The sequence below is a fragment of the Miscanthus floridulus genome, chromosome 16 (genome assembly GCF_019320115.1).
Source record: "Miscanthus floridulus cultivar M001 chromosome 16, ASM1932011v1, whole genome shotgun sequence".
NCBI classification, from domain to species: Eukaryota; Viridiplantae; Streptophyta; class Magnoliopsida; order Poales; family Poaceae; genus Miscanthus; species Miscanthus floridulus.
In genome coordinates, this window is record NC_089595.1 from 21,267,462 (window position 1) to 21,294,672 (window position 27,211).

The window sequence follows — 27,211 nt, forward strand, 5'->3', positions numbered from 1 at the left end:
CATCGATCTTCTTGTATTCCCAGACAAGCTGCTGTCCAGTTTCGTCTATTTCCCGTTTTCGGGCTTCCAGCTGCTCCACCCCTACGTGAGGTGGGGTTGCTGCTCCCCCTTTGGCTCCATCGCCGAAGTTGCCTGCTGGGGTGACCTCCTCCTCGGAGGCGCTTTCGACATGTCCCTCAGAGGTTTCTGCCATGAAGCATTCTCGGGAGGGATGATGGCTCCCCCGACCGGAGTTAGAACCAGAGTCTGACCCCAAGCCCTCCGTGAGGAGGCCGTGGAGGGATTTAGTAACGCTTTCGATCGTCCCCACGAACTCGCTGTTCGTGGGAAACGGGATCGCACGCTGGGCCACAAGGTGGCTTACAGTTGCCACGGTGTTGCGGAGACCGAACAGAAACGCCATCGAAACGCGTCGTGTGGAGCATTCCGGAGAGAGGGTGATGCGGCGCGGGGCCTCTCTGGAGAGCTGGGGTCCAAGGAAGACGCCCGACTGGCCCTCAAGCCTCCAGTAGCTGAGGTTGGCGGATGGGGGAGACTGGACGGCCGCGTGGGCCAGCGCCAACTCTCCTCCTAGTGTGACAATGAAGTCCAGGTCACCAAAACGCACGTGTGCGCCTAGGACCCAGCTGATTGTGTGGTTAGCCATCCGAGGCCTGATTTGGAACGCGCAAAGTCCCCTACCTGGCGCACCAACTGTCGGTGTTTCGAACAAACACCGGCTAGTAAATTTATGATTATTGCGCGTTGGGTCCGGATGGTGCACTAAAGGACACGAGGATTATACTGGTTCGGGCAGAATGTCCCTACGTCCAGTTTGCTGCTGCTGCTCGTGTTATCAGTACCGAAAATGGTTCATAGTAGGGGGTACAAAACGGTCGAGAGAGGGACGAGTCCCAAGTCTCTAATGGAATGATCGAAAAGGCTACCGAGAGCTTGGTCACTGCTCAGCTGTCTATGTCGTGTCGTATGTGTTCAACTTATCCCTCAAGGGTCGGTCCCTTTGTTGGAGGAAGCACATCCCCTTTTATAGATGAAGGGGACAACTTTACAAGTGAGAGGGAAATGGTGCGTATGCTACCGAGCCTTATTGTCCACATCTACCAAGCCTTGTTGCCCATACCGGCAGATACCAGATAATGGTAGGCGCCTACAACACTGTCGATGCACTGTAGAATGTCAGGATGGCTATAGAGTACCGCTCTACGCAGGGTATGGACTCTGGTACAGTAGTTTTGACTTATGAGCCTTGCCCAGCCTTGCTCCGCATGCCTTCTGGTTCCTACGAGTCCCGGTCGAAGGGACGCGGGGTCGGAGTCTGAAGTAGCGCTGTGGGCAAGGCCTTCCGATCGGAGAGGGCGTCCGGAGGCCGAAGCGAGTGCTCCGATCTGGTGGGCCCGAGGGGCCATGGAGCGGGCGCCGCTCCTTTGGGACCACAGCGTAGTGACAACACATCCGTCATTGTAGAGGGCGCGAGTCTCTTTCTGGACCGTAGTGGTTGTCGTATGTCTATGTCGGGTTCCGTGTCTAAGGGCTGTAGGCGGCGCCTACAATACTGTTCGTACTCTGCAATGCCGGAATGGTCTAAAGCACCTATCCCGTCGTTCCCTGGCGGTACTTTTCCTGTCGCGACGTAGGGCATGGTCGTTGGTGCTGTGTTTGACTCGAGTGTTAAATCCTACCCTGTGCTCATCCTTATGATGGAGTAGGGTGTACTTGTAAGGCGAGGCGGAGTCTGCCCTCGGCCAACGGGCGAGGCGGAGCCTAGCCCTCGGGGGTCGGGCGAGGCGGAGTCTGCCCTCGGCCGTCGGGTGAGGCGGAGTCTAGCCCTCAGGGGTCGGGCGAGACGGAGTCTGCCCTCGGGGGTCGGGCGAGGCGGAACCAGTCTCTCGTTGTTTCGGACAAGAGACGCAGTAACGTTCTCGTCTGATCGGGAGTGTCAATCGTTCGATGGTTCATCAGTTCCATCTTATTGGGTACTCCGATATTAGGTCCCGACACTAGTAGAGTATAAATAATAGAGTAGAAAACCAATGTTTGCGCGGTCGCGAGTTTTTGTCAATTGGAGGCACGTACGGCGTCGACCATCCAAATCCAGGAGGTTTTGCGTTTGCATTGCCGCTTCTCTGCTCTCCTTGTTCATTCTCTGTGGGCTCCCATCCCATCGACACACGGATCCCAGCTAGCCACCCCGCCCGAGAGAAGAAACCATGGGCGACGATTCTGAAAAGGCTAACATCTTGTGCTTGTATGTGATGCACTCTACTACATCATCAACAAATGGCAGTCGTCAAACCCTGCTCCTATCTTTATTTAGTGACAAATGCAGTACATATGCACAGTTTTTTTTATTAGCGTGTATCTAGACACGGTTTGCTCGTGTTTAGTTACCTATGTAGGCTCTTATACAAGTTTGTACAATGCACAAGCACACAAAAATGAAATGCTCTCCTCCCCTGGAAACATGAGACCACATCTTCTAAAATATAGAGGTGCAACAAAATGCAAATAACCGGACATGTTTTTGTCAAATACGGCTTGCTCATATAGAACAACCAAACACTAAGTATTATGTATATTTATGTGGGCTTAGGTTGTATGTTGCATAGGGTTTGATGCTAACTAAGGCCAACAAAGCAACCAATCAGACCCTATAGCAAGAAGCCGAAGCCACAATAAATTGTCCCAAATGGGTCCTCTAAAGTTTATGGCTATGGCTCCTAGTTAAAAAGAGATTTAATTCCTCAGTGGATTCAGCGGGAAAATAATTTTCCACACGTTCGATAGGGAGTTTCAATGAACCGAACCGGAGCTAGGTTAGAAATGCGATTAACAAAGCCTAAAATTGTTTGCAAAATGTAGTCATGCTATTTGTATAGTTTTCGAGCTTCGGCAAATAGTGAATGATCAAAAGAAGAAGTAGTCCAATTTGGTTTTTGACGTACTCTTGTTTATTATAAGTTAGAAATCTTTCAACCTGTTCGTTTCACTAAAATTTGGCTTATGCTAATTTATTACGAGGGAAAATACTGTTGAAATAGTGCTGTCGAACAGATTGTTTTTCTCCCTATATATTTGAGGCACCCTTCTGTGTGTAAAAGTAAAAAATCGAGAAGACAATCCTAAACCTTCGTCACCGAATCCCAAGTAGCGAGAACCAAAACCGGATATTCCGCTTGAGGACAAAGGAGCTCTTTCCGTTCGCTAAAATTAGAGAAGAGGAGCCAAGAGCATGGCAATCGGGGTCGTCCATTTGGCGATCCGACGGCCGTACAGAGAGAGAGGCAAGGCAAAGCAAAAAGGAACTGTTCCGCCGGGCCGACGACGGCCGGGGCCGGCGATGGATCCTGCACGAGGAACGGAATTAAATAGGGTTAATTGGAATGGTGCCATTACAACTTTCGTGTTTCTGAGAAACGCCATTATAATTCATCTATTTTGAAATATACCATTATAATTATATCATTCCTTAAAATACACCATGCTATACGTATGATGCAGCCCTGAACCCAGCTGCAGGGGGACAACTGCATACAGTATTTTTGTATAGACCGTGATGCCCTTTCCTCTTCCTTCTCCCTCCCTCTCGTGCTTGCATGCTCCGGAGCTCCCACATGCCAACCACCACCCTCATCTCCACCCCCGTGATCCCATGCATCTAGGAGCTCGCCTAGGGAGGAGCTTGGCGAAGGGACCAGATGGGGGAGGAGCTGGTCAAGGAGGACTCGTCCATCGCCGCCATGGAAGGTCGTGTGTCGCGGAAGGGGAGCAGCTCGCCCAGGGACAGTGAGTGTCGCACGCCCCACTCTCGTGCCGCACCACGGCCTCATGCGTGACGCTCGCATTGCGGCCACGCGACCGTGCCGCCCATGCCTGCGCTCGCCGTCGCGCGCGTCGAGCCACCTGGGCAGGCGGGCAGCACGCCTGCGCTTGCCACTTGCTGGTGACTGAGCTTGCCATCGCGTGCTTCGAGCCCCCCAGTAGCATTCCTGAGCTCGTCGCTCACTGGTGACCAAGTTTGCCGGTGACGGAGCTCGCCGTCGCGTGCCGAGCCATCCAGGCAGCATGCGTGCGCTCGTCGCTCTCCGATGACCGAGCTCGCCGTTGCGCTCCGAGCCCCCTCCGCCCCCTTCAAGCAGCACACTTACGCTCGTCACTCGTCTCTCGTCTCTCGCCGACGACCGCTGCGTGGGAGTTGCCCGGGTGTGTGGTCCGACTCAAAGCCCACGGAGTCACTGGCAGTAGCAGCCGTCCTCTCTTCCCCAAGTGCGGTGAGGAGAACCGGCGAGCATAGAGGCCACGGAGAAAGGCCAGAGGAGGAAGAAAGGTTATTTTGGGTCCATACAAAACTGTGTCACCCTGCAGCTGGGCCCAAGACTGCGTTATACGTAGAACATGGCATATTTGGTGGAGCAACAAAATTATAATAACATATTTCATATTAGGTGAATTGTAATGGCGTTTCTCAAACCCACGAAAGTTGTAATGGCATCGTTCCAATTAACCCAATTAAATAGCGCGTGACCCCGGAGGCGGGCAAATCAGGATGCTTCATTCCCTCCTTCCACCTCAACCCATCCCAGCCCCGCGACGTACGGTACGGGACCCCACACCACACCACCACAACCCCCTCCTCCGTCCTCGATCCCCAAGCAGCTCCCCTCCCCTCCTCCCGTTGGGCGTTGGGTGTTCGCGAGCCGCCGCCGTCCCTCCCGTCCTCCCCGGATTGGTGCTCGCGGCTGCGCTCGGGGAGTTTCTTGATTCGGCGGGGAGCACGGCCGTCGCCATGGGAGGGCGCCGCTGGCTGCCGTGACCTGACGTCGCCGCTGCAGCTCTGTAGGTAGGTGGGCTCTTGCGACCCTCTCTCTCTCTCTTCGTCCGGATTTCTCCGCCGCTCTTTGTTCACGTGCCATGGCGGGGAGAAAATTCGTTATTTTTTCAGGGAATTTGGTGGATTCGGGCGGAATTTGTTGTTTTCTTCTTCTTGAAGGTGGGTGTGCGCGTGAGCCGAAAGCTTCGATTTTGGTGGAATCCCGGTGTCCCCGCGAGCCCTCCCCCTTCTCCTCTGCTAGGATCATCCATCCATCGGGGGGTTTCTTCCGCTGCGTCTCCCTCTCCAACTGCTCTCCGCTCGAGTTCGCGCAGAACCGGCTGCTCTCCTTTCCGCGCTGCGCGTGCGCGTGCGCGTGCGCCTGGCCGCCTGCTCGCTTGTCTCTTCCCTTGTCGGATTCCCGGTACCGGATAAGCTCGGCGAAGACCATACCTACTACCTATCCTCGTTCTACCGCGTGTCCTCTTCCCCCTCGTCGTTTCTGTCCGCTCGAGCTGCCAACTGTCCAGCAAATTCGAACAATTCCTTCGATTCTGTTTGTGCTTGGTCACCTACCGATTCCTTCAGGTGCCAAATCGAGATTCTTGTTTGTTTGATTATTTCGTTTTATATCTTAATTTTTTTTTCCTCTCTCTTTCTTTTTAACTGCCGCCGTCGAGTTTAGGTGTAACGAAAAGAGTAGAGGATTAGTTGGTTTTCTGATTTGGGGATGAGTTCTTGTGCGCATTGTGGGTTGGTCACCTCGCCTGTTTGGGTGTAACGAAAAGAAGATTAGTTGGTTTTCTGGTTTGGTGATGAGTTCTCCTGTGCATTTTGGGTTGGTCATCGCCCCTATTCGGGTGTAACGAAAACAAGATTAGTTGGCTTTCTCAAATGGAGTCTGGTGTGAGTAGAGCATGGCTTGAAATGGCGATGGTTTGACATCCATTTTTGGTGTAGTTTTGGGCAAGAAATGACAGCTTCTTTCTCCCACAAGCAAAAAGAAGTTGCCCCTGCCCCTGCTTCGCCTAGCTGTACATTTTGGCTGAAATAAATAAATAAATGTAAAAAGCAAGCGGAGAACAAGGGGAGAGACGCCGCCTTGCCATGTGTAAGCAACGGCGATGCTTTGTTTGCTTGCAAAGCGTCGTGTGAAAGGGAGGCAACCGAGGGAGGAATCCGGGAGAACGAGGGTACGGCCGTTGCTTGTGGCGTTCAATCAGGATAAAGGTTGCCAACTTTGCGTGTTTCCCTCCTGCGTTCCTGCTTAATTTAGGCAGCTCGTTTCCTCCCTTTGTGCCACTTCCTCTTCTTTAGTAAGCGAGCCGCCTCTATTTTGCAGAGCGCTAACACAGCGCCCCTGCGTGTTACATGTGTGGTTTTCTTGTCGTGGTTAGGCTATCTTGGAATCGATCGGGTGTTTTGGTTTGGCAATTCGGGTAGACAAGTCCGAAACCGTTTCTTGTTTGATTGATTCATTCTGTGGCTGCACCTGCCCCCTCGTTTAGACTTTTAATTAACTGAGTGACCTAATTTGTGCCTAACTTTCGTCTGCAGGTAGCTAGTATTCCAGAGTTGATTTCTCCTGATTGACAGAGGGCAAATCTGGTTCGTGATCCCTAGTACCAGAGAGGGCCACGGTTTTGCCTATCGATGTGTTAGAGCCAAGCACTTGCGATTTTGCAGTTCCGATGGAGTCTAAGTGTGTGAATGACCAGGATGCCTTGATCGACCTGGAGAGTGGCAATGCCACTGCAGTAAGCAACCACAGCAATGGTGTGGATGCCAGTTTTACAGTGGGGCAAGCAAGAACAGCGCCTAACGGATGTCCGAGGGATGACAGGAATCAGCACATGGATTGCTCCCCTCCCGCTTCGGATGCTGTTGCTAGAAGTGGAGACGACAGGAAGTCTGAGGGGGAGGAGAAGCTGGGCCTTCTGGACAGTTCAGGAGGGGAGAAAACGAAGAAGAAGCGGTCCAAAAAGCCGCCGCGGCCGCCAAGGCCGCTGACACCTACACCGCTGGATGTTTCTGACCAGAAGCTCCTCAACGAGCTGAGTGAGCTTGCCATGTTGAAACGGGCAAGGATTGAGCGAATGAAGGCGTTGAGGAAGATGAAGAATGCCAAACAAGGGATCTCGGGTTGCAATTTGTGCCCCCTGATCATTACCATTATCTTCTGCATCGTCATACTCTGGCAAGGTATATAGATCCGTTCACTATTATTGATAGTGATCTGTGCTGTGTTTGTATGGAACAACAAAAGCTTGCGCCTCATGAATAAAACATTGACTCACCCCAAGACTCAAATGTCAAATTGAACCTTTCTGGTTGCTATACTGATAGCTATCAATGCATTTTCTTTTCTTTTTTCTTTTTTTTGCGTTCACTTCACAGTTAATATCTTGTCTGACCTTAGTAAACTTAGTTACATAGTTGCGAGCGAGTACACTGTTAACCGTTCTATGTTCTAGTATGCGAGTCTACAAAGATAAAAGTTGTGTGACTTTATGCCTGGCCCTTTTACCATAACTGGGCGCTGTGAACATTTGTTGTCAGCAGATGACACTAACTATTGTTTAACGAGGCTAGCTTTGATAATATGTACTCAACATGGAGATAGTTCAAGATATCTTTTTGAATGCAAAAGCTAATTTAAGATATGATCAACAATAAAATTCAGCAAAGGAAATTGGGATCTTTATATTGTCCTTTTATTTGAATTGCCCATTCTATGACGTGCGACACTGTCAACTTTTGTCCCGAAAGCTTCAGAACATGGCCTGCTGATCCAGTATAACTTTAATCAGCTGTTTTGATTAGTCAAACAATGTGATACTTAGTCTACTCATCAGAAAACATTTACTCAAAAGTTCTGCATCTGGAACCTGCAGGTTTCTTCTCGGGACATGGGTCGGCAGTAAGTTTCCATGGATCGCCCGAATCATCGATCAGGGGGCACAGCAGTCTGATCTCCATCAGGTTCTACAAGAAGAACCATTCGAATGTGAGACCACCCAGCGAGACCACTGCAGCTCCTGAGTAAGTGAACTTTCTTTGCCAAGCAACATTTGCATAGTCAGAATATATAATACCTGGAAACTGACCTTTTGCATGGTTTGAAAACGTTACACCATGCTTCACCTGAAGCTGATCCCAGTGGTTTCTTACAACCTTTTGCAGTAAATAGAGACTGTTTCCGTTTTGAGGCTCGGGAATCGTAACCAAGCGAGAAGGCTAGCTCGGTGATCGGACATGGTGGTGGCCACCACCATACACCAAAAGCTCGCCACATTTTGAAGCCTCACCTTGACGACCTAGGCTATGTAAATCTTCCAGAGACCGTCAGCGGCGCGTCCTCCTCGAGGCGCCCCCCTCCTCCTTGGCTGCTGTAAAAATGAATGGACTCCTAGTGTGTTGTGCGCCTGGGTCGTACGCTAACTAGTGAATCTGTTGGCCGTGGTGCCACACAGGCCATGGCTCTAGTGAAGAGAGCAACGAAACACAAGCAAGCTGTCTGTATGTGTCTGATTATTACAATAATAAAAGGTTTGCGCGCAATAATGAGAGAGCTAATCTGATCCATCCACCGAGTTGTGTGCAGTGCTGCACTTGTTAATTGTTACTGATTACTGAAATCGTGTGGACTTGTGGCCCGCTGGGCTGTTCATACGTGATACTAGAGAATGACTGAAAGTTTCTCGTTTCAGAGTTTCAGACTTTGAGCTAGGGCCTTGTTTAGATTGCAAGTTTTTTTACTCTCTCTTCATCACATCAAATCTTTAGACACATGCATGAAGTATTAAATGTAGATAAAAAAAATAACTAATTACACAGTTTGATTATAAATTACGAGACGAATCTTTTGAGCCTAGTTAGGCCATGATGGGATAATAATTGTCAAATACAAACGAAAGTGCTACAGTGCCAAATACTTATTCCTAACCCCAATCTAAACCAGGCCAAAATTCACAGGCGCATCTGCAACTGAAAAATTAATTGGCTCTGCTGAAAAATTCTGCGCATCTGCAGCTGGAATCCAGGCTGTTCAGTGAGATGAGGTCCAGGAGAGATGCGTACACAGGCTGTGTAGATCTGCAGAGAGTTTGTAGCATGGATGTTGCAGGTTTTTGTTCCACTGAATCAGTGATGAGATGGCTGGACAATTTGGCTGGCCAGATACGATTCAGATCAGATCCACAGGTTCTTGTGATCTTGTCTCCCTCTGTATTTTCAGTGTCGTCACAGTAATAAGTTCCACATGGCGTTGCTTGCTGACCGGCCTAGTGCGATGCGCACGGCCGCATGAACCGGCCGGCACGACGCGTCTGCGACACGCTGGTGAGCTGCGAGTTGACCTGCACAGGTTGAGTACACGGGCACGGGCACTAGATCTCCGCTGTTTGACTTGTACTAAACATACGAGTAACATGCAAGTCTGCCTTGCTTCCTAGGCGGACAGCGCGACTCGTGCGTGAGCACTGAGCCTTGTTTAGTTCGCGAAAAGTTTTCCTAAAAAGTGCTACAGTATCCATCCTATCGAATCTTGCGATACGTGTATGGAATATTAAATGTAGATGAAAAAAACTAATTGCACAGTTTAGTTGGAAATTGCGAGACGAACGTTTTGAGCCTAATTAGTTCATGATTGAACACTGATCGTCAAATAAAAACGAAAGTACTACAGTAGCCAAATTTCAAACTTTTCACCAACTAAACCCGGGCTGAGCAGGACGGTGAAACGCGTCTTGGCCTCACTGTCACTGAGCGAGTTGACTTGCGGGCTGGACTGAATTGAGGCCCTAGCTAGACCTCTTCTATCTAGTAATTTACAAAGTACTAGTGTGTGTCTAGGTCAATAAATTGATGATTATTGCTCCAATTTATTTATTTGTTTATTTCAAATGGGATTAGATTAGATGGCTTCCAGGTTAGTTGTACTCGTAGGCACGTGAGTGACACATGAGTGTGGTGTGGCCGCGTAGTGGTGGGTGGACGCACCGGCTCACTCTAGTGCACACGCCGCTTCAAAAAGCATGTTGCTTGCTATTTTACAAAAGTCTGATAACGAGCACTCGTGGTTGGCTATATATGGTCACTGAAAATCAAGGAATAGTCAGCTTTCTATTTATAAAATCATATAACACATTTGTTGGATCCTAATTTTTGCTATATAAATTCAAAAATAGTCTCCACAACAAGAATACCCAAGTCGTTGGAGTTGCTTTTACACTTAAAAAAAAGAATGTTGTTACTTCTTTATCATTCTCCAAAACTACCCGTCGAATGGATAAAGCTTGCTGTGAGAATTTCAAAAAAAAATCATTTTTTTTTCTTTTTGGTTTGTGTAATTCAGTGCTGCACAGTTTTATAAAAGAAAGCCCACAGCGGGTAACGCTCGCTTGTATACGGTTATGTATTGGGCCAATGGATCTTTTAACTGAAAAAATAGCCCACAACGTGTCACGACCGCTTGTTCTGTTTGGGAATTGGGATGAAAGTAACAGGCCCAATATGGTTCTTAATTAGGGCCTGCACTGAAACCACGGAGTGATGTTCTGGGGCCGCGCAGCCTTTTCTGCCAAACCTATGGCCCAAATCGAATAGCATTATGTTGACAACAAAATTTGATAATGTTATTGCCAATGAAAGACTATATAAGAAAGCTGATAATTTGATGGGTATTGAGTTTAAAAAGGCAGAATTGAGGATGCATGCTAGCTAGGTCTTCAATATGAATCGGTAAACTAGTTTAATTATCATTGACATACTTATAGATGGGTACAAGCAAGCAAGATGGCCGAATTTGGATGTGTCCAGGCAAGATGGTTAAATTAAGATACGTGTCTGAATTAAGATACATACACAAGCAAGATGCATACCCTATATACCTTGCAATAATTGTCGTATCTAGGCTCGGTCGGACAAGAGAAAGCAGACAATGCAAGGAGATAGGAAAGAAATGAGTGGCTTAGATATTTGAGAAAGATAGTATTTTATACTATCCGGCCAGGCTGCACAAGGAAATTTAAATGACGTAATGGATATGTGAAGCTCGTGGATGGTCCACGTACAAGGAAGAAGCAAGCAAATAAAAGAGTCATATACATGCATATGGGGCTTGACGTGGATGCCGATTAAAGTAAAGGAGATATATATGTATATACGTGATCACAAGGCTTGCTTGTTCGGCTATTAGGGGTATACGTATATTCATCAGCAAGGTAATGTACCTGCAGGGCTTTGCCGGTTGAGCCTAACAAGAAAAGACGCGTCAGTCAAAGAAGTTTTATTGGCAAGGATTCTACATAAGGAAAAGCTAAAGTCCATGTATCTTAATATTTTCTTTTGTTTAGATATTTCTTTTAAGGCAAGACTTATACGTTATGAATAGCTAGGAGTCATTAGCCCAGTGGTATAAATATAAACCCCAACCATTATGAAAGAGGATCTCTCAATCAATCAAAATAATCTTTACCTTTTTGACTTCATGCCAACCTTAGGAGTAGGAGTAATGTAAATCTCGACGAGTTCTTCAACAAGTAGGGCTGCTATTGGGTAAGTTCAACCTTTAGCTTGTCTATAAGTACCGTCACGACTTATATTATTGCTTATAAAGCTGCATCAGCTGATTGACCTCTTGCAAGTCGTAGTATAAGTTAGTTATCGATCCTTATCTAGTTCAAGTACGGCTGCCATCGGTTAAACTCGACCTCTCAAATTAGATTAAGGTCAAGTTACCGGCTCTAGCTAAGGGTGGCATCCCTCGGGTTGATTCGTGCTGGTGTTCTTATTGTTATTAGTTTCAGCAATATCAACCTACCAGATCGAGATCGATATAGATTGGCCTCACATTCTTTTAGTTCATCGTTTATTTCGCTATATTGTGATAATTTTTACTTCAAACGATGGATTATGTTTTATCGGTCGTTCTACTTCGATCTTGATCGTGCATAGTATGCGATCAAGGCATGTCTGCTCTTGAGTAGGTTTACTAGTTAGTTGAATCTAGTCTATAGCTCGCTATTATGGCTGTAACGATCCGTTCGATCTCCACTGTTAGCACTTTAAATCAGAGTATGCTAGTTGATAGATTTGCTTTCGGCCAGGTATGACCTTGGTTGTTTGCTATGTCTGAATCGGCTAAATAGTCGATTGCCTGCACTTTAACACTCATAGTATGTTTTCATGATTCTGTTAAACATGAATAGATCTGTTTACTTTAAAGATTTAATCTGTTATTTTTATTATGACCACCATCGATCCGGTCGAACCTCACTATTAAAGATAATAAGACTAGATTTGATGAGTTTATAAATCTGTTTATATTAAATAATCGATTGTTCGTATGTTATGCACTTATGCCTTTATCTTCTCTGTATCGGCTATTTAGCCGATTACTTAAGCTTATCATGCTTATCTGTTTCTCAGTTATCTGCGGTTTATGTTTGTTATTTATACTTATGAATTAGCCGATTTCATGATTGTTTTTATCTGTTAAATTACTGATCATTAATATTATCGGCTCGATACTTTATATCGATCATGCTCTGTTTAGCCGGTAATGTTTATTTATTGCTTTATTGTCAGATATCGACTTTGTAGTCGATGGCTATATCAATCGGCTGTTTAACCATATATTAGAACTGTCTGGTGCAACAACGACATATTTCACTTTAAATTACTGACTACTTTCTCTTTATCAATTGTAGGGCCTTGTTTAGATTACAAGTTTTTTCACTCTCTCTCCATCACATCAAATTTTTGGACATATGCACGGAGTATTAAATGTAGATAAAAAAATAACTAATTACACAGTTTGATTATAAATTACGAGACGAATCTTTTGAGTCTAGTTAAGGCATGATTGGACAATAATTATCAAATACAAACAAAAGTACTACAGTACTAAATACTGATTCCTAACCCGATGTAAACAAGCCCTAGGATCAGATTAGGAGGCCCCATTTAATATTGAAACCGACCGGACCGATCCTGTGTTCGATGCCCAGCGGACCTGGGAGCTTACTCCGCTTTTACTATTCACGGCCCCTTTCGCATTCGAACGCGCTTCCCCTGCGCGCCATGTGTCCGACCAAATGCACCCTCCTCCTCCGGCGCCTTCGCCGCTCCCGCACCCACCGCTTCTCCACGGCGGCGGCGAGCCCAAGCCTCCCGCGGAAGAAGAATCATGCGGGGGAGCTTCCTCACGGGGCGGGTCCGCCTCACGCGCCGGAGGACACCGGGGACGCGGCGAGAGCCCACGAGGCGGCCGTCAGGCGGCTGGCGGCGGCGGGCGACGTGGACGGCGTGCAGCTGGCGCTGCAAGAGATGCGGCTGAGGGGCGTGCCGTGCACCGAGGGCGCCCTCGTCGCCGCCGTCGGCGCCTTCGCCCGCGCGGGGGCGCCCGACCGCGCGCTCAAGACGTTCTACCGCGCGGTGCACGACCTGGGCTGCGCGCGCCCCACCGAGCCGCGGCTCTACAACCACCTCATCGACGCGCTGCTGCGGGAGAACATGGTGGGTGCCGTCGTGCTGGTGTACGACAACATGAGGAAAGACGGCGTGCGGCCCAACGTGTTCACCTACAACCTGCTCGTCAACGCGCTGTGCCAGAACCACCGGGTCGGGGCTGCGCGCAAGATGCTCGACGAAATGACTAGAAAGGGGTGTCCCCCTGACGACGTGACCTACGCCACCATCGTCTCCGCGCTGTGCAAGCTTGGCAGGGTGGACGAGGCCACGGAGGTGCTGGCTGCGGCGCCGCCCGTGGCCGCCTCCTACAATGCCATCGTTCTAGCTCTCTGCAGAGAGCTCAGGATGCAGGAGGTGTTCGCAGTTATCGGTGACATGGTGGGGAGGGGATTGCAGCCTAATGTCATCACGTACACAACTATAGTCGACGTGTTCTGCAAGGCCGGCGAGCTGAGGATGGCGTGTGCCATTCTGGCAAGGATGGTGATCACCGGATGCACTCCAAATGTTGCAACATTCACTGCATTGGTCAGAGGACTATTCAATTATGGAAGGGTTCATGACGCGCTAGACATGTGGAAGTGGATGGTGGCTGAAGGATGGGCACCGTCGACGGTTTCGTACAATGTTCTGATCCGTGGCCTTTGCAGCATTGGTGATCTCAGGGGAGCATCATCTGTACTCAATGCCATGGAGCAACACGGCTGCTTTCCTAATGCGAGGACCTACTCCACTCTTATTGATGGTTTCTCCAAGGCCGGGGACCTAGATGGTGCCATATCAATATGGAATGACATGACAAGATCTAGTTGCAAGCCAAACGTTGTTGTTTACACAAACATGGTGGATGTGTTTTGCAAGAAGCTGATGTTTAATCAGGCAGAGAATCTTATTGATAAGATGCTATTAGAAAACTGTCTTCCCAACACAGTAACATTCAACACGCTGATCAGAAGCCTATGTGACTGCAGAAGAGTTGGGAGAGCTCTTGGTGTGTTCCATGAGATGAGAAGGCATGGATGCCCGCCAAATGGTAGGACCTATAACGAGTTGATCCATGGTCTGTTTAGGGAGGGAAACTGTGGAGATGCTCTTCAAATGGTGATCGAGATGCAAAACCATGGTATTGAGTTGAGTTTAGTAACATACAACACTGTAGTAAGTGGTCTATGTCAAATGAGAATGAGCAGAGAAGCCATGGTTTTTGTGGGGAGGATGATAGTTCAAGGAATTCAACCAGATGCATTCACTTTCAGTGCAATAATTCATGCTTACTGCAAGGAAGGGGAAGCCAGGATGGCCGCTTGGATGTTAGGTGTGATGAATGTAGTGAACCGCCATCGTAACGTACTAGTGTACACTATTCTAATGGCAGAGCTTTGCAATCAAGATAAGCTGGAAGATGCCATGGTGTACCTACTAAAGATGTTATATGAAGGTATATATCCAAATACAGTGACATGGAACGTTTTGGTCCGTGGAGTTTTTAGAAACCTTGGCTGCAATGGTCCAAGTGATTTCATCCAACATATTGCCATGGACATATCAGCAGGGACCTGAGGTTCAATATTGTGGTTCTTTGGCTTCCCAACCAAGGCAAAGTTGACAAGCAGCAGATTCTCTCAGATCCTTGTTGCTGTAATTCATTTGTAAGGTATGTTATATTCTGTAACGTTAACATTCTTTTGTCATCAATGATCAGATGAGTTGAGGTTATCCAGCTGGCCTTGAGGTCTCATTAGGAGTCAGTCAAAGTTGTATGCTTCATCTTTTCCATGGGTATGCACTGTGCATTATTAATATTGCCTGAGAAGATTTTGGAAAATTTCACTCATGGGAGTGTTTAATGCTTCCCATTGCTATGTTCTCTGCTGAAGTCATTAGGACCTGACCTTACGCTCTTACTAGTGAACTTTGTCTATAACACTTTTTTTCTTCTAAAATATAATTACTACTGGTATCTGCACCCTCGTTTTGCTTGTTTACATACAGAATTACAGATGCAGAGAAAAATGCTTTTTGGACACATTGCTTTCTTATAAATTTGACCATTAGCCAGATGGCTAGGTGCTGCTAGGAAGGTGACACCTATCACTCACATGGTCTATAAGGTTTGGCATGAGGGTGACGCTTAGTGCCTAGGCACTCAGCTAGGAGGCTGCTCTTTTGAACAGTGGGTTGAATGGGTCGATGTTGAGGCTTATTCCAGTTTGCCTTCTTGTTGGTGATAGCCTTCACTCTTCAGAACTCTAGTTGAGATTTGAGAATCATCTGATCACTATAGACAAAGGGACAATATACATTTTATTGCTTACTTATAGCCCTGACTGGTTGCTTCTCAACATTACAAATGTGAAATCTATAACGGTGTTTTCCTTCTTTTCAGCTTATGATCAAATAGGGCACATCTCTTCACTTAGCTCTGGCAGCATTCTTCTGTGCCTCCAGCTTTTTGTATACTGCGTCAATCTCAGACTGCACGCAAAAGACGCTGGATTAGAACTACTCAAAAGCAGCAAGAAAGGCCAAGAAATCAGTGACTGAAGCAGATCAAGAGTCTTTAAATGCCTTCCTTACCTGGTAATAGTTCAGCATATTCTTTCTTTTCTTCTTCATTGTTGCAGTCACCAAATCCCTTTCAATGTCAAAAGGTACAGGATCCAACACTATGCCTTTGATGTACTCAAAACCTCGTAGCTGATTTATGGCATGCAATGAGGGTTACCATATATAGAATTATAGATCCAAAATACAGTGAAAGTTTGAAACACAAGGAGTAACAAAATTGTTTCCTCTTTCTGTTTCTTATACAAAACAGAAAAAAAAGATACATTCAATACTATATTATGATACTTTAAGGTGAAGATTTTTGTCTGTCATGGTGAATAGATGACTGTACCTTGTTCTTCTGTGCAACAGCTGTCAGCTCTTTCAGGATGTACTCTTTAAGTCCTTCAAGTTTGCAGATTTCAGCAAAAGAACCCTTATAGCCATTGGACTCTGCCCACTTCATTGTGTTTTCTTCGTGTGGATTGACTACTGCAACTAAACTTGATCTGAAACTGTCCCCATATACCCAGATCTAGAAAAAGGACAGAAATGACAATATTAGATGTAGACCAATATTCTCTCTTAATTAGGCCACATATGCTATAGCCGTTGAATTGTTTACTTACATCTTCAACAAGTGGAGGGAAGCCATACACTTTCTCCAGGTACTCAACTGCAACATACTCCCCTTGTGATAACTTAAATATGTTCTTTTTTCGGTCAATTATCTTCAGGATTCCGTCTGGGGTCATCTCTCCAATGTCACCTGAAAATAAGTGTGTTTGAGTATTGTATTTTGGAATCTTATCAATTTTTTAAATTTCATTAAATTGAGTGTTCACCTGTATGAAACCATCCATCAAATATTGCTTCGTTTGTGAGTTCTGGACTTTTGTAGTATCCAGTGAACAGAGATTTCCCTCGGATGCAGACTTCACCACGTGATGGGACACCAAGTGGATCATAGCCCATCTCGGGTACTTCTTCCAGTCGTATTTCAGTGTAGGTGGCAGGTACGCCAGCACTTCCAACCAGGGCCATGTCATCAATGTAGCAGACAGTGCTAGGTCCCAGTGTTTCTGTTAAACCTGAGCAAAGGTCACAGAATCTACCCTTATACTGGTTTCTTTTGAATTGGCTAATTGGGATTTACAAGTTAGGCACTTGTTAGGAATGAAACTGGATATATAGATTTCTGATTTACACCATTTTGTTACATTTGAGTACTTTACCATTTTCTCATTTGTCTTTCTTTTGATGCTACAGAATTAATTTGGAACTGTAGAAAGTGCTTGTATGCATTACCATAGCCTTGGATAAAGTATGCACAGGTGGTCACTCTCATGAACTCTTCAATCTCATTACTTAATGGAGCCCCTCCTGAAATTAATAAGCGAAGACGACCTCCAAGCCTTGCCTTGACCTAAATCAAACACAGAGCAAGAAGTGCCCGGTATAGAAATTGTAAGTGCTGCTTCTACTGATATTTTTCTTTCTGTGGAAGTAATTTGGCTGTATACATTTCTTTTGTTCTCAGGTAGATATTTAGGTCTAAGAAGCATGTAACCTTGCGAAAAGCCAGCATGTCTGCAAAAGGTGAAGCAGTTTTGTGCGAGTAGCCTGCTTTCATGCTTGCCAGTTTGCTGAATTTCAAAAACTACAGTAAGATATAGTTGATTTGCAGCTAGAAGGAACTCAGGATGCCAGACAACTTACCGATTGTACAAAGCATTAAAAATTACCCTTCTTAGAGGTCTGAGTTCAGAAATGGCCTTTAAGATACCTAGAGCCATTCAGAAGAGGCTGTCTGAGTTAACAAAATTTGAGCTTAGTTGATAGAGATATTCTTATTTCACTACCTTCATAAATTCTTTCGTACACTCGGGGCACCCCAACCAGTAAAGTTGGCTTTAGCTCCACGATATCGTCCCTCAAGGCATTCAAATCCTGACAAGAAAGTAAACATTTCATTGTGATGTAATGATTAAAGAATGATTTCTTGTATGATTAGAAAGGCTAATGTAGTGGATTTTCTCACTCCATGGTAATAGCCAATTGAGGCCCCTTTGTGAAAGAAATACTCTTCGATCATGCGGTCAAGGATGTGAGCAAGTGGGAGAAACGATAGAAAGACATCATCTGTTGTCATCTGATTACATGAAGGCACCAAGTTACTATTAAGTTTTGCATAAAACAGAACTATTATCAAATCATACTCGGAGCATTGTATTTTAAGGGTAGGAGGTGACCTTATCATCAAACTGATCCATAAAGAGGTTCACCCCTTTTACATACATGGCATGGCTTTCATGGGTCAGCATCACACCTTTGGGCTGTCCGCTTGTTCCACTTGTATACATGATAGTGCATAAATCACTTGCTTGTGGAGGGCAAGGTTGACAAGGATTATCCTTTCCCTGAAATCCAGTTACAAAGCTAATGCTCAGTCAACATATATATTTCAAAACATCAGTTCATTACAAATATAACCATCATAAACATTAATACAAAACTGACTCTGAATAGATCTGTCTAGATGTTTCAGTAGGTTAAACTGTAAATATCCCACAATTGATGTACCTACCACTTTTAAGAAATCATTCCAGGCGTACATTTTCATCCCAATATTATCTGCTTCTTTGATTTGTTCACTTGTTGCCGAAGTGAATGCCACCAATGCTGTAACCATGTGTTGGATAATGATGTTTGGAACTATAGTCTTTCTATATAATGATGTTTGAAAATATAATCTTTCTAAACTACAAATGGACCCTAAAATTTTTGACACTGCTTACCTTTTAGCCTCTTAGCAGACTTGCAATTTGGGGATAGTACCTGCAGATGAAAAGCTCTCATGTAACGTTAGAATTTAAGATGAAAGATCCTAAAGGTAGCAACATGGATAATTCATTTTAATTACACCTCTTTTATTTTCTTGTCCTGTATGAACACAACATCAATCTCAGCATGATCAATGATGTAGTCAACAGCTCCTGCACCTGTATGCTATGGAAAGTTATTAATTCTGAATTTCTAATGCATTACTTTTGTTTTCTTATTAAACAAAAGCATATGTGTTTTAATATTTTTTATTATTTGATCTGAAACATTCTATGATGTGGGCCTGCTATTTAATGGTCTCCTACTTACCTAAAGTATCATATAGTGGGACGCAGATCAGACTATAGCCATTGCAAGCCTGCAAAATTAATTGTGGATTAGCACAGTTTATTCAGAAAAGATCTGATGGGGAAAGTTATACAAGTCACTGACAGTTTACCTCCATTGCCACTATCCACTGAGGACAGTTTGCTCCGTAGATTCCAACCCGGGAACCCTGGTATCAGTATAGGCCAAACAAAGAAGCATCAGTTCATCTGATCATTTGAATGTTCTAGGATCTCTATAAAATACAAAGAGGCCAGTTCACAAATAATGGAAAAAGGGTCTATTTTACATAGCTGGAGTGGAAAGTTAGCTTAAGTTTTATGCTCTTACTGGTTTCACTCCCAGCTGCTGCAAAGCAGAGCCAGCTTGCAGCACCTCATCATAGATCTCCTTGTATGATTTCCACAAGTAGGGCCCTGGCTAGAAAATGGAAACAAAGAAGTTTTTACCAGTTATACAGATGAAACCTGTAAATTAAGAAAGACCTGATATAGAATATTTATGATGCTATCATTTATGTGTGCATACCACTCCATCTTTAAACGGACGCCATCCAAGCATCCGGTTGTCGGGATACTTGCCTGCTGCTACCCTGCATAAGTGCATATAAACATATCAATTTTTATTACTAAGATTTTCTGAGCACTGTACATTATTTTGTGTGTGTAATACTACAAATTTTGTAATTGAAAACCTAAAGAACAATAAAAAAAAAGAATAGACATGTGAGCTTGGTTGTTGTTTCAGTTGTGTTACCTGAACACATCCCATGATGTTTTCATGTCAGCCTCAAGTTGTGGGAATCCATCCTTGGCCAGCACGCTCCGGAACACCGGCCCTACCGCCAGCTGGCCGTCCTTCCCAGGTTTCCCGTCCTCCACTTTAATCGTGAAGACGTTCTTCGGATTTGCCTCCATCTCTCAGGATGACACTGACCAGAGCCTAAACATCCAGAACTCAAGGTTAGCTCCTCTGAGAAGCTTTTACTCTGGCTCCCTTCAATTACTCCATTGATTATTATAGTATATATAGCCCCAAGCAAGATGATCAATTTGATCTACAGCTATCCAAACCATAAATTCTCTGCGATCTGAAAGTTTGTTATGTGCAAAAAAAAGAGAAAAAAAATCTACTAAGCAAGGATTTAAATGGGAGGAGGGGAACAAGCTTCCAGGGTCAGAGTATGAATTCTTTGTGATTATAAAATGATATCCTTTGTGTGTGTGCGTGTGGCCTTATGCCCGTGTATGTTGTCACTGCAATCTGAACAAGCAGTCGAAGAACATTGCCGACTTGCAGGTTTGGTTGATCAAACCTTATCGGGTGCAATCCGAAAGCAGGAGAGGCTGAGAGCCTGAGTCCTGAGAGAGAGAGAGAGAGAGAGAGAGCTTACAGAGAACGGAGCTTGGAGGCAGAGCTCTTGGGCCGAGTTGAGAAGGAGCTCGCTCTGACGCCCTGTCGATGGGAGGAAGAAGAGGGGCCTCTTTTCTTTCCTATATATGCTGAGAGGGAGGCGCCATGGCGAAGAGAAGTGGCGCCGGCGGGCCCCCACGCTAACCAACCGAGCGCTGCTGAACCTGAAACTGCTTAACCCCAGGTTTAGAGAGAGAAACTACCAAAGATTAAGGCCTTATTTAGTTTGTCCCCAAAAGTTTACACCCAATCCCATTGAATATTTAGACACATGTATGGAGTATTAAATATAGACTAAAAAATAACTAATTGCACAGATTACGACTACTTTACGAGACGAATTTTTTAAACCTAATTAGTCCATAATTTGACAATGTGGTGGTACCACGTGACATCCAATATGACACACTGAGATTTTACGCACTGGATTTAAACAAGACCTGAGTTTGTGTGTTCTGAGCGCGTGAAGAATCGATCTTTCTTCTTACGGAGAGAGAGGTACGTGCGTCATCACGCGCGTGAGCAGAGGAGAAAGAGAGTCTAGACGAGATATGGAAGAGCCAGAGAGAGAGAGAGAGAGGGGGAGCGAGGGTAGTTGGCCCAGGAATAACTGCTGCATCCCCCTTTCCCAGTTTTCCTTGCCAGTTGGCCCGTATGGGGTCTCAGTCGTATCATTATGATGCGTTTTTTCACTGCACTACCACTACAGTCTACACCTGTTATCCAGAGCATGTTTTGTCATAATTCGTCCAGTCATATCCACTCTTTTTTTTTTTTGAAAGACATGATCGGCTCTCGAGGTTTGGTGCCGTTGTTTGTTGATTGTTTGGGCCGTGGAATTGAATCATACAGCGACTGGCCATGGTAACTATCAAGTACCAAGAACAACATGATATACTTTGTATAATAAAGAAAATAAAATAAAATGAAAGCATAGCCTGCCCCGGTTTCAGGGGAAACCGAAGGCGGTAAGATCAGAGCACAGAAGCCTACAAAATCTATTTTTTAAAAAGTAGCACGGACAGCATGACATGAGTTTTCAGAAAGAGATAAAAAGTAAAGGGTCATACACAGATTCAGAAGCTTATTTTGTCTGAGTAGATATATAGATCCATGAGATATACTTGTCGCCTAGCAACTTTAATAGTCCCATCTTTTTTACCAAGGTTTTCAGATATGGCCGAGAAAATTCTCAAACCCCAGGTTTTACTGGCGAGGGGATTTTTTTAACCAATTGATTTGGACGATGGCTGTCCAACCACCTTGCTACTCTCTCATTCGTGGTTTTTACATAACTCAAATTAAAGTGTATAATACTAATTAGGTATGTTCAAAATAAATCCCATATGATATGAAAAGTTGAAGTGTCTAAAAACTTCTTTAGAAAATAGTGTATGGTCAAATTCGCTGAAGTAAAAGTTTTGGTGTCAAGTAAACAAAAAAAGATGGAAGTATAATGGAAACTTCAACTTTTTCTAGAAAAGTTGAAGTGTCTAAAACATTTTGTAGAAAAAAATGCATGATTAAAATTGCTAAAGTAAAAGTTTTGTTGTTAACTAAATGAAAACGGAAGTATAAGGTACGATAACTAGTTTTGTCTCGTACGAGATCTGTTCAGCTGGTATTAAAGCCAGCTGATAAGCCGACTGAAACTGTTTTATTGTGAGAGAAAAATACTGTAGATTCTAGCTGATAAGTTCAAGCGAACAGGCCCATAGCGATCCACAAGGGCAATCTGGAGATATGTCTGCTACTGGTGATTGGTGTCCTCTCAGCATCGACGTGCCTTTGTGGTTGGAAGGTAACGTTACTACACATTGCACGCGCTTTTGTTGGGTATCCTGCTTTCTGTCTAGTTTGCTGTTATCTCTCTTTTCTTATCTAGGCCTTATTTAGTTTCAGGTTCTAAAGTTTTAGGATGTCACATCGGATGTCGTATGGGGTGTTCAGATATTAATAAAAAAATAAATTACAGAATCTGTCAGTAAACCGTGAGATGAATTTATTAAGCATAATTAATCTATCATTAGCGCATGTGTTACTGTAGCACTTTATTATCAAATCATGGACTAATTAGGCTTAAAAGATTCGCCTAGTAAAGTAGTTGCAATCTATGCAATTAGTTATTTTTTAGTCTATATTTAATACTCTATGTATATGTCAAACATTCGATCAGATATGGCGTAAATTTTTGGAGGAGAAACTAAACGAGGCCTTATACGTGTGGTACCGTTTGATAATCGTCATCTTTATTTTTCTCCCTATGGTTTAGTATAGTTTTGCATCGATGAAATTTGAGTTAAGTTGATCTGACATTGGTCTGGGATCTGACAGAGATCCTGTCCAACTCGTCGGGGGGAAAAAGATGACTGAGCGTGTAACGCTGCCGACGCAACTATCGTGCCTTCCTATTTCATGGTGTAAGGATTTGTCACAACGGCCTAATAAATACTAGTGTCCTAGTAAGAATTAGTTTTTTATGTCACTATTAAGTCTGGATTAACCCGTTGCCAACTTGTATTGTCTTGTCTTGTCTAGTCATTGACTGAATCGTGTTTTCCTTTCAGTTAAGATTCTGAATTTAAACTTGGAAACTGATATATGGCAAATGGCTCCACCGATCCACCCACCCAACAATTGCATCTGCAAGAAAAAAAATCAAGAAATCAACTGAAGTGTATTTGAGCAATTAAAAATTGTCTTGTTGTTACCAATTCTTTTTTTTTTATTACTTGTGAGCAATTGAGCTATAATTGTCTTGTTGTGGTTTGCCTTACAGCATCTATACTACTCATACAGCCTGAACTCTGTCTTTGCCCTTGTACTTTCATTGAATGGCAAAGCTCCTGTCTATTCCTTAAAAAAAAAGAAATTAATTACCTAGACTATTAGAAAAGAAACAAACTGAAGATAAAGAGGGAAAGGCTCTTTCATCCTGCACTTAGGAGAAAAGTCATCAGTGTAAAGCCTTTCAGAAATACTCCTATGTCGAGCATGTGGCTTCAGTACGTACGTATGTACGTAGTGCGAGCTCCCAACAACCGATGATGTGCGTGATGATGATATTTCCAATCTAGCAATGAATGATCAACAGTGAATCATCCGTACTGTAGACTGAGTGAACGATCCTGTTTGTCGTTCCGTTCCGTCTTGGCGACTGCATCAAAAGAGCAACACTGCACTACTAGGACACTAGTATTTAATAGGCCGTGTTGCTCTTTGGAGGCATCAAATCCTAACACGAAAACAAATGGTCTGTTCGCTTGCTCGTAAACAAACGTAAATTTCTAATCAGAACAGTATTTTTCTCTCACATCAAATCAGCCAACAATAATAATCCATAATCATATACGATCGTATCAGCACCAGCCGAACAGGCTGCAAAAGCCTTTGGAGGCGGCCGGCCATCAATCACCCCTATTTACGAAATCATTTTATTTTTTACTGGCTACAAATATACTCCGTCAATATTAAAAAAGAATACGAGTCTAGATCTAGAACAATTCTTATGTTTGACAAGTTTGTAGAAATAATATCTTCACATATGTTTACTATAAAAGCGTATACTATAATTAATCTAACGATGCTTATTCGACATCATAAGTAATATAAATTTTTTCGGTAGAGGTTTAGTCAAGCTTAAAGTTATTTGGCTTCTCAAAAAAAAAGAATGTTTTTTTTTAACTGAGAGATAAGCAACACTCTGGCTTACAAATACTACAAATTAACTGCGGATACAAATTCATCCTAGGACTTGCGCCGTGCAGTGACCTAACGTACCATCAATTTGTTAATTATAAATAAAACCTTATACTATAGTACTAAAAAAACATCAACCAATTATTTCTAAAGCGGATAGGCATGAACAACCAAATAAATGCTAGCACATCCGTCCAAGTGCCCACCCTGTCCAACATCAACATGCTTGAACCCTAGCTAGCCCCATTAATGGGCACTGTACCATGCAAGATGCATCAATAGGCACTGTTTCACCAATAATTGGCCATGGATTAGGGTGTGTTTAGTTCACGAAATGAAAAATTTTGATGTCACATCGGATGTTTCGGGGATGTCGGAAGGGGTTTTCGGATACTAATAAAAAAAACTAATCACATAGCTCGCCTGGAAACTGCGAGACAAATTTATTAAGCCTAATTAATCCATCATTAGCGCATGTTACTTACTGTAGCACTTATGGCTAATCATGGACTAATTAGTCTTAAAACATTCGTCTCGCGATTTCCAACCAAACTGTGCAATTAATTTTTTTTCGTCTATATTTAATACTCCATGCATGTGCTGCAAGATTCGATGTAATAGTTTGGGTTGAAAATTTTTGGAAACTAAACCAGGCCTTATTGCAATGTTACTGCTGCTGCAAGCCTGGAATCTAGTACAGTATGGATGTTGGCTCATAATATAAGATGATTTCATATAAACATATATAGAACAAGCTAATTAATCCCAGCTTCGTTAAAATGGACATCTCCGTTTCCGGATGATTTCATGTTAGGGTTGTGTCGGGTAACCTCTGATCTGGTATACAACAAATTAAATCCGTTTGTCCATGTCCATCAATGCAAAGTTTATTTTTGATACGAAAAACGTCTTTAACATATTGTTGAGCTATTAAGTTATCTTCCATATATGTAACATTGGCACAGGCGATGACTAAAAGAAGACACTAAACCTTGAAATTTCTACTAATATATGTTTAAAAAAGCCACCTTCTTTCTCAAAAGAGTATATTCGCCTTTCTTCGTAGGAGCTTGCGATGACGCGTGGTGAATAGCCCATAACACCATCAGGATCATTAGGACCAGTTTTCTTGCATAACATAGATTTTCTTATTAAGTTGCGGTAGCATATATTTTGTTAAAGGACACACAAATTTCAACGGGGTCAGCGGATGCCGCATCATGCATCTCCTGATCTCCCAATCTCTCAACTAAATATCAAATGTTTGGGTCTGGGTCCATTACTGCAGTGCTGCAATCCTCAATCAGCTGAAATACGGAAGAGTGGTATTTGCCACTCCTGTGAAAAACGAAAATCAAACTGAGCAGTTAGCAAGTGGAGTGTCATTATTATCTTATAAGAAGGGGAGGAGGAGGTTGCCATCATCAATGAGCTAGCTGAATACTTCATCTGTCCCTTTTTGGCTTTTCAGCCGAGGAACAGTGTCGCTATAGCATTATGCTGGTTAAACTACGACCATGCCTCTGTGACTAGTGCGTGGATTGTCCGTTGCAAGCTGCAAGCGTACCGTACCTTCTGATCTGTAAATTAAACTCCAATTAAGTTTAAGCAAGTTTATAATAAAAATATATCAACGTTCATGATACCAAATAAATGTTATTAACCATTTCGTGTCAGATAACAATACTCTTTTCTGTATAAGGACAGGATTTTTTTAGACTTCTCATCCTTGTTAGCTTTATAGGACAGATGATGTATGTATGTACTCCCTCCGTCCATAAATAAATACAATTATGAGATCTGTGCCGATTAAACTTATCTAAGTTTGACCAAATTTATAGTAAATAATACTAGTGTTTATGTCTCTAAGTAAATTTATTATGAAAATATATATTCTATAACTAATCTAATCTTATTTATTTTGTATCATAAATATTTATACTTTTTTATATAAATTTAATCAAAGTTACGAACCGTTTGACTCCTTAAAATATGAAAATTGCATTTTTTTTTTGGACTGAGGGAGCATGTAATCAGCTTATCATCAGCAGGTAGTAATTTCATTAAACGGCACACCTACCAGTACCAGTGCAAGATACAGAGCTGTTGGTGCACAAGATACGGTGCTCGTACCTGGGGCAGGATCATTAAACGGCACACCTACCAGTACCAGGACCAGTACCGGCCCCTGAATTCTGTGGGTCCCTTCCACAGGTCCCCCATTCCATTGCTGGAAGGAAAGAGGAGCCCAGCAGAGGAGGATGTCGAACAAACAAACCCAGAAGAAAGGAAGGAAGGTGGCCATGGATGGATGGATGTCGATTGCCATGCAGAGGCCATGTTTAGTTCCCCCATTTTTCAGAATTTGGCACTATGCAAAAAGAAGATTCCCCGTTACATCAAACTTACGGTACATGCATGGAGTACTAAATGTTGATGAAATCAAAAACTAATTGCACAGTTTGGTTGTACTTTACGAGACGAACGTTTTGAGCCTAATTAGTCAACGATTGAACAATTATTACCAAATAAAAACAAAACGCTACAGTATAGCTACAGTGCCATCGAATTCAGCAGGCGCCGAATCTGCAAGCAACTAAACGCGGCCAGAATTGCAGATGCAGAGTTGTTGGGGGCAGCTGGACGGCCTTTACTCCCGCCTGGCGCCTGCATTTGCAATTCTCTCTAGCGTGCTTAATTTGGTGATTACAAGTCTTGTTTCGTGCACTACTACAGAATGGACTTATCATCTCGGGCGGTAACGGCCTTTAGTCCCGGTTACCGCGCCGGGACAACAATCCCGGGACTAAAGGTGGAACCTTCAGTCCCGGGTCATCGAGCCGGGACTAAAGAGGGACCTACCAACCGGGACTAAAGGCCCTCCAGCCGAGCAAATGTGGCCGCACCCTTTAGTCCCGGTTGGTAACCCCAACCAGGACTAAAGGTTCCTTTTTTTTTTCTTTTTTTTGTTTAATTTGTTTTCAGTTCAGTTACACATATTTGTTTAATATATAATATGTTTTTATGTACGTATTCTACGCTGCTAATATAAATACACGCACGCATATAATTACATCTAATTCTCATCTTGAGCATTAT

At 43.9% G+C, this 27,211-nt stretch overlaps 3 protein-coding genes and 1 long non-coding RNA gene across 7 annotated transcripts; 3 read left to right on the forward strand and 1 right to left on the reverse strand.

Annotated features, from left to right (window-relative positions):
* Positions 1-4,535: 4,535 nt before the first annotated feature.
* LOC136513585 (uncharacterized) lies at positions 4,536-8,392 on the forward strand. 4 transcript variants are annotated; one of them, XM_066507557.1, is made up of 5 exons: positions 4,536-4,837; positions 4,940-5,395; positions 6,365-7,009; positions 7,702-7,849; positions 7,991-8,392. In XM_066507557.1, the coding sequence occupies exons 3-5, from the start codon at positions 6,499-6,501 to the stop codon at positions 7,995-7,997; spliced, it is 666 nt and encodes a 221-aa protein (XP_066363654.1). In that variant the 5' UTR covers positions 4,536-4,837; positions 4,940-5,395; positions 6,365-6,498; the 3' UTR covers positions 7,998-8,392. The 4 variants fall into 4 exon arrangements, with proteins under 4 accessions (XP_066363654.1, XP_066363653.1, XP_066363655.1 ...); XM_066507556.1 differs by having other exon boundaries at positions 4,536-5,395; XM_066507558.1 differs by lacking the exon at positions 4,940-5,395 and having other exon boundaries at positions 4,536-4,841.
* Positions 8,393-12,844: 4,452 nt separating this feature from the next.
* On the forward strand, positions 12,845-15,428 carry LOC136511935 (pentatricopeptide repeat-containing protein At3g48810-like). The gene has a single exon (XM_066505956.1). The coding sequence runs from the start codon at positions 12,893-12,895 to the stop codon at positions 14,840-14,842; it is 1,950 nt and encodes a 649-aa protein (XP_066362053.1). The 5' UTR covers positions 12,845-12,892; the 3' UTR covers positions 14,843-15,428.
* Positions 15,429-15,565: 137 nt separating this feature from the next.
* On the reverse strand, positions 15,566-19,917 carry LOC136511934 (long chain acyl-CoA synthetase 1-like). The gene is made up of 19 exons (XM_066505955.1): positions 19,757-19,917; positions 19,529-19,592; positions 19,331-19,420; positions 19,113-19,169; positions 18,983-19,031; positions 18,755-18,831; positions 18,628-18,667; positions 18,417-18,511; positions 18,082-18,249; positions 17,871-17,981; positions 17,692-17,779; positions 17,549-17,615; positions 17,400-17,475; positions 17,138-17,255; positions 16,675-16,920; positions 16,459-16,598; positions 16,182-16,364; positions 15,860-15,979; positions 15,566-15,757 (listed from the first exon to the last, which is right to left on the reverse strand). Exons 1-19 carry the CDS (start codon positions 19,915-19,917, stop codon positions 15,695-15,697), a joined length of 2,013 nt encoding a protein of 670 aa, XP_066362052.1. The 3' UTR covers positions 15,566-15,694.
* LOC136511937 (uncharacterized) lies at positions 19,831-22,963 on the forward strand. The gene is made up of 3 exons (XR_010772928.1): positions 19,831-19,962; positions 22,124-22,214; positions 22,748-22,963. It is a non-coding gene; the product is annotated as an uncharacterized lncRNA (long non-coding RNA).
* The last annotated feature ends 4,248 nt before the right edge of the window (positions 22,964-27,211 follow it).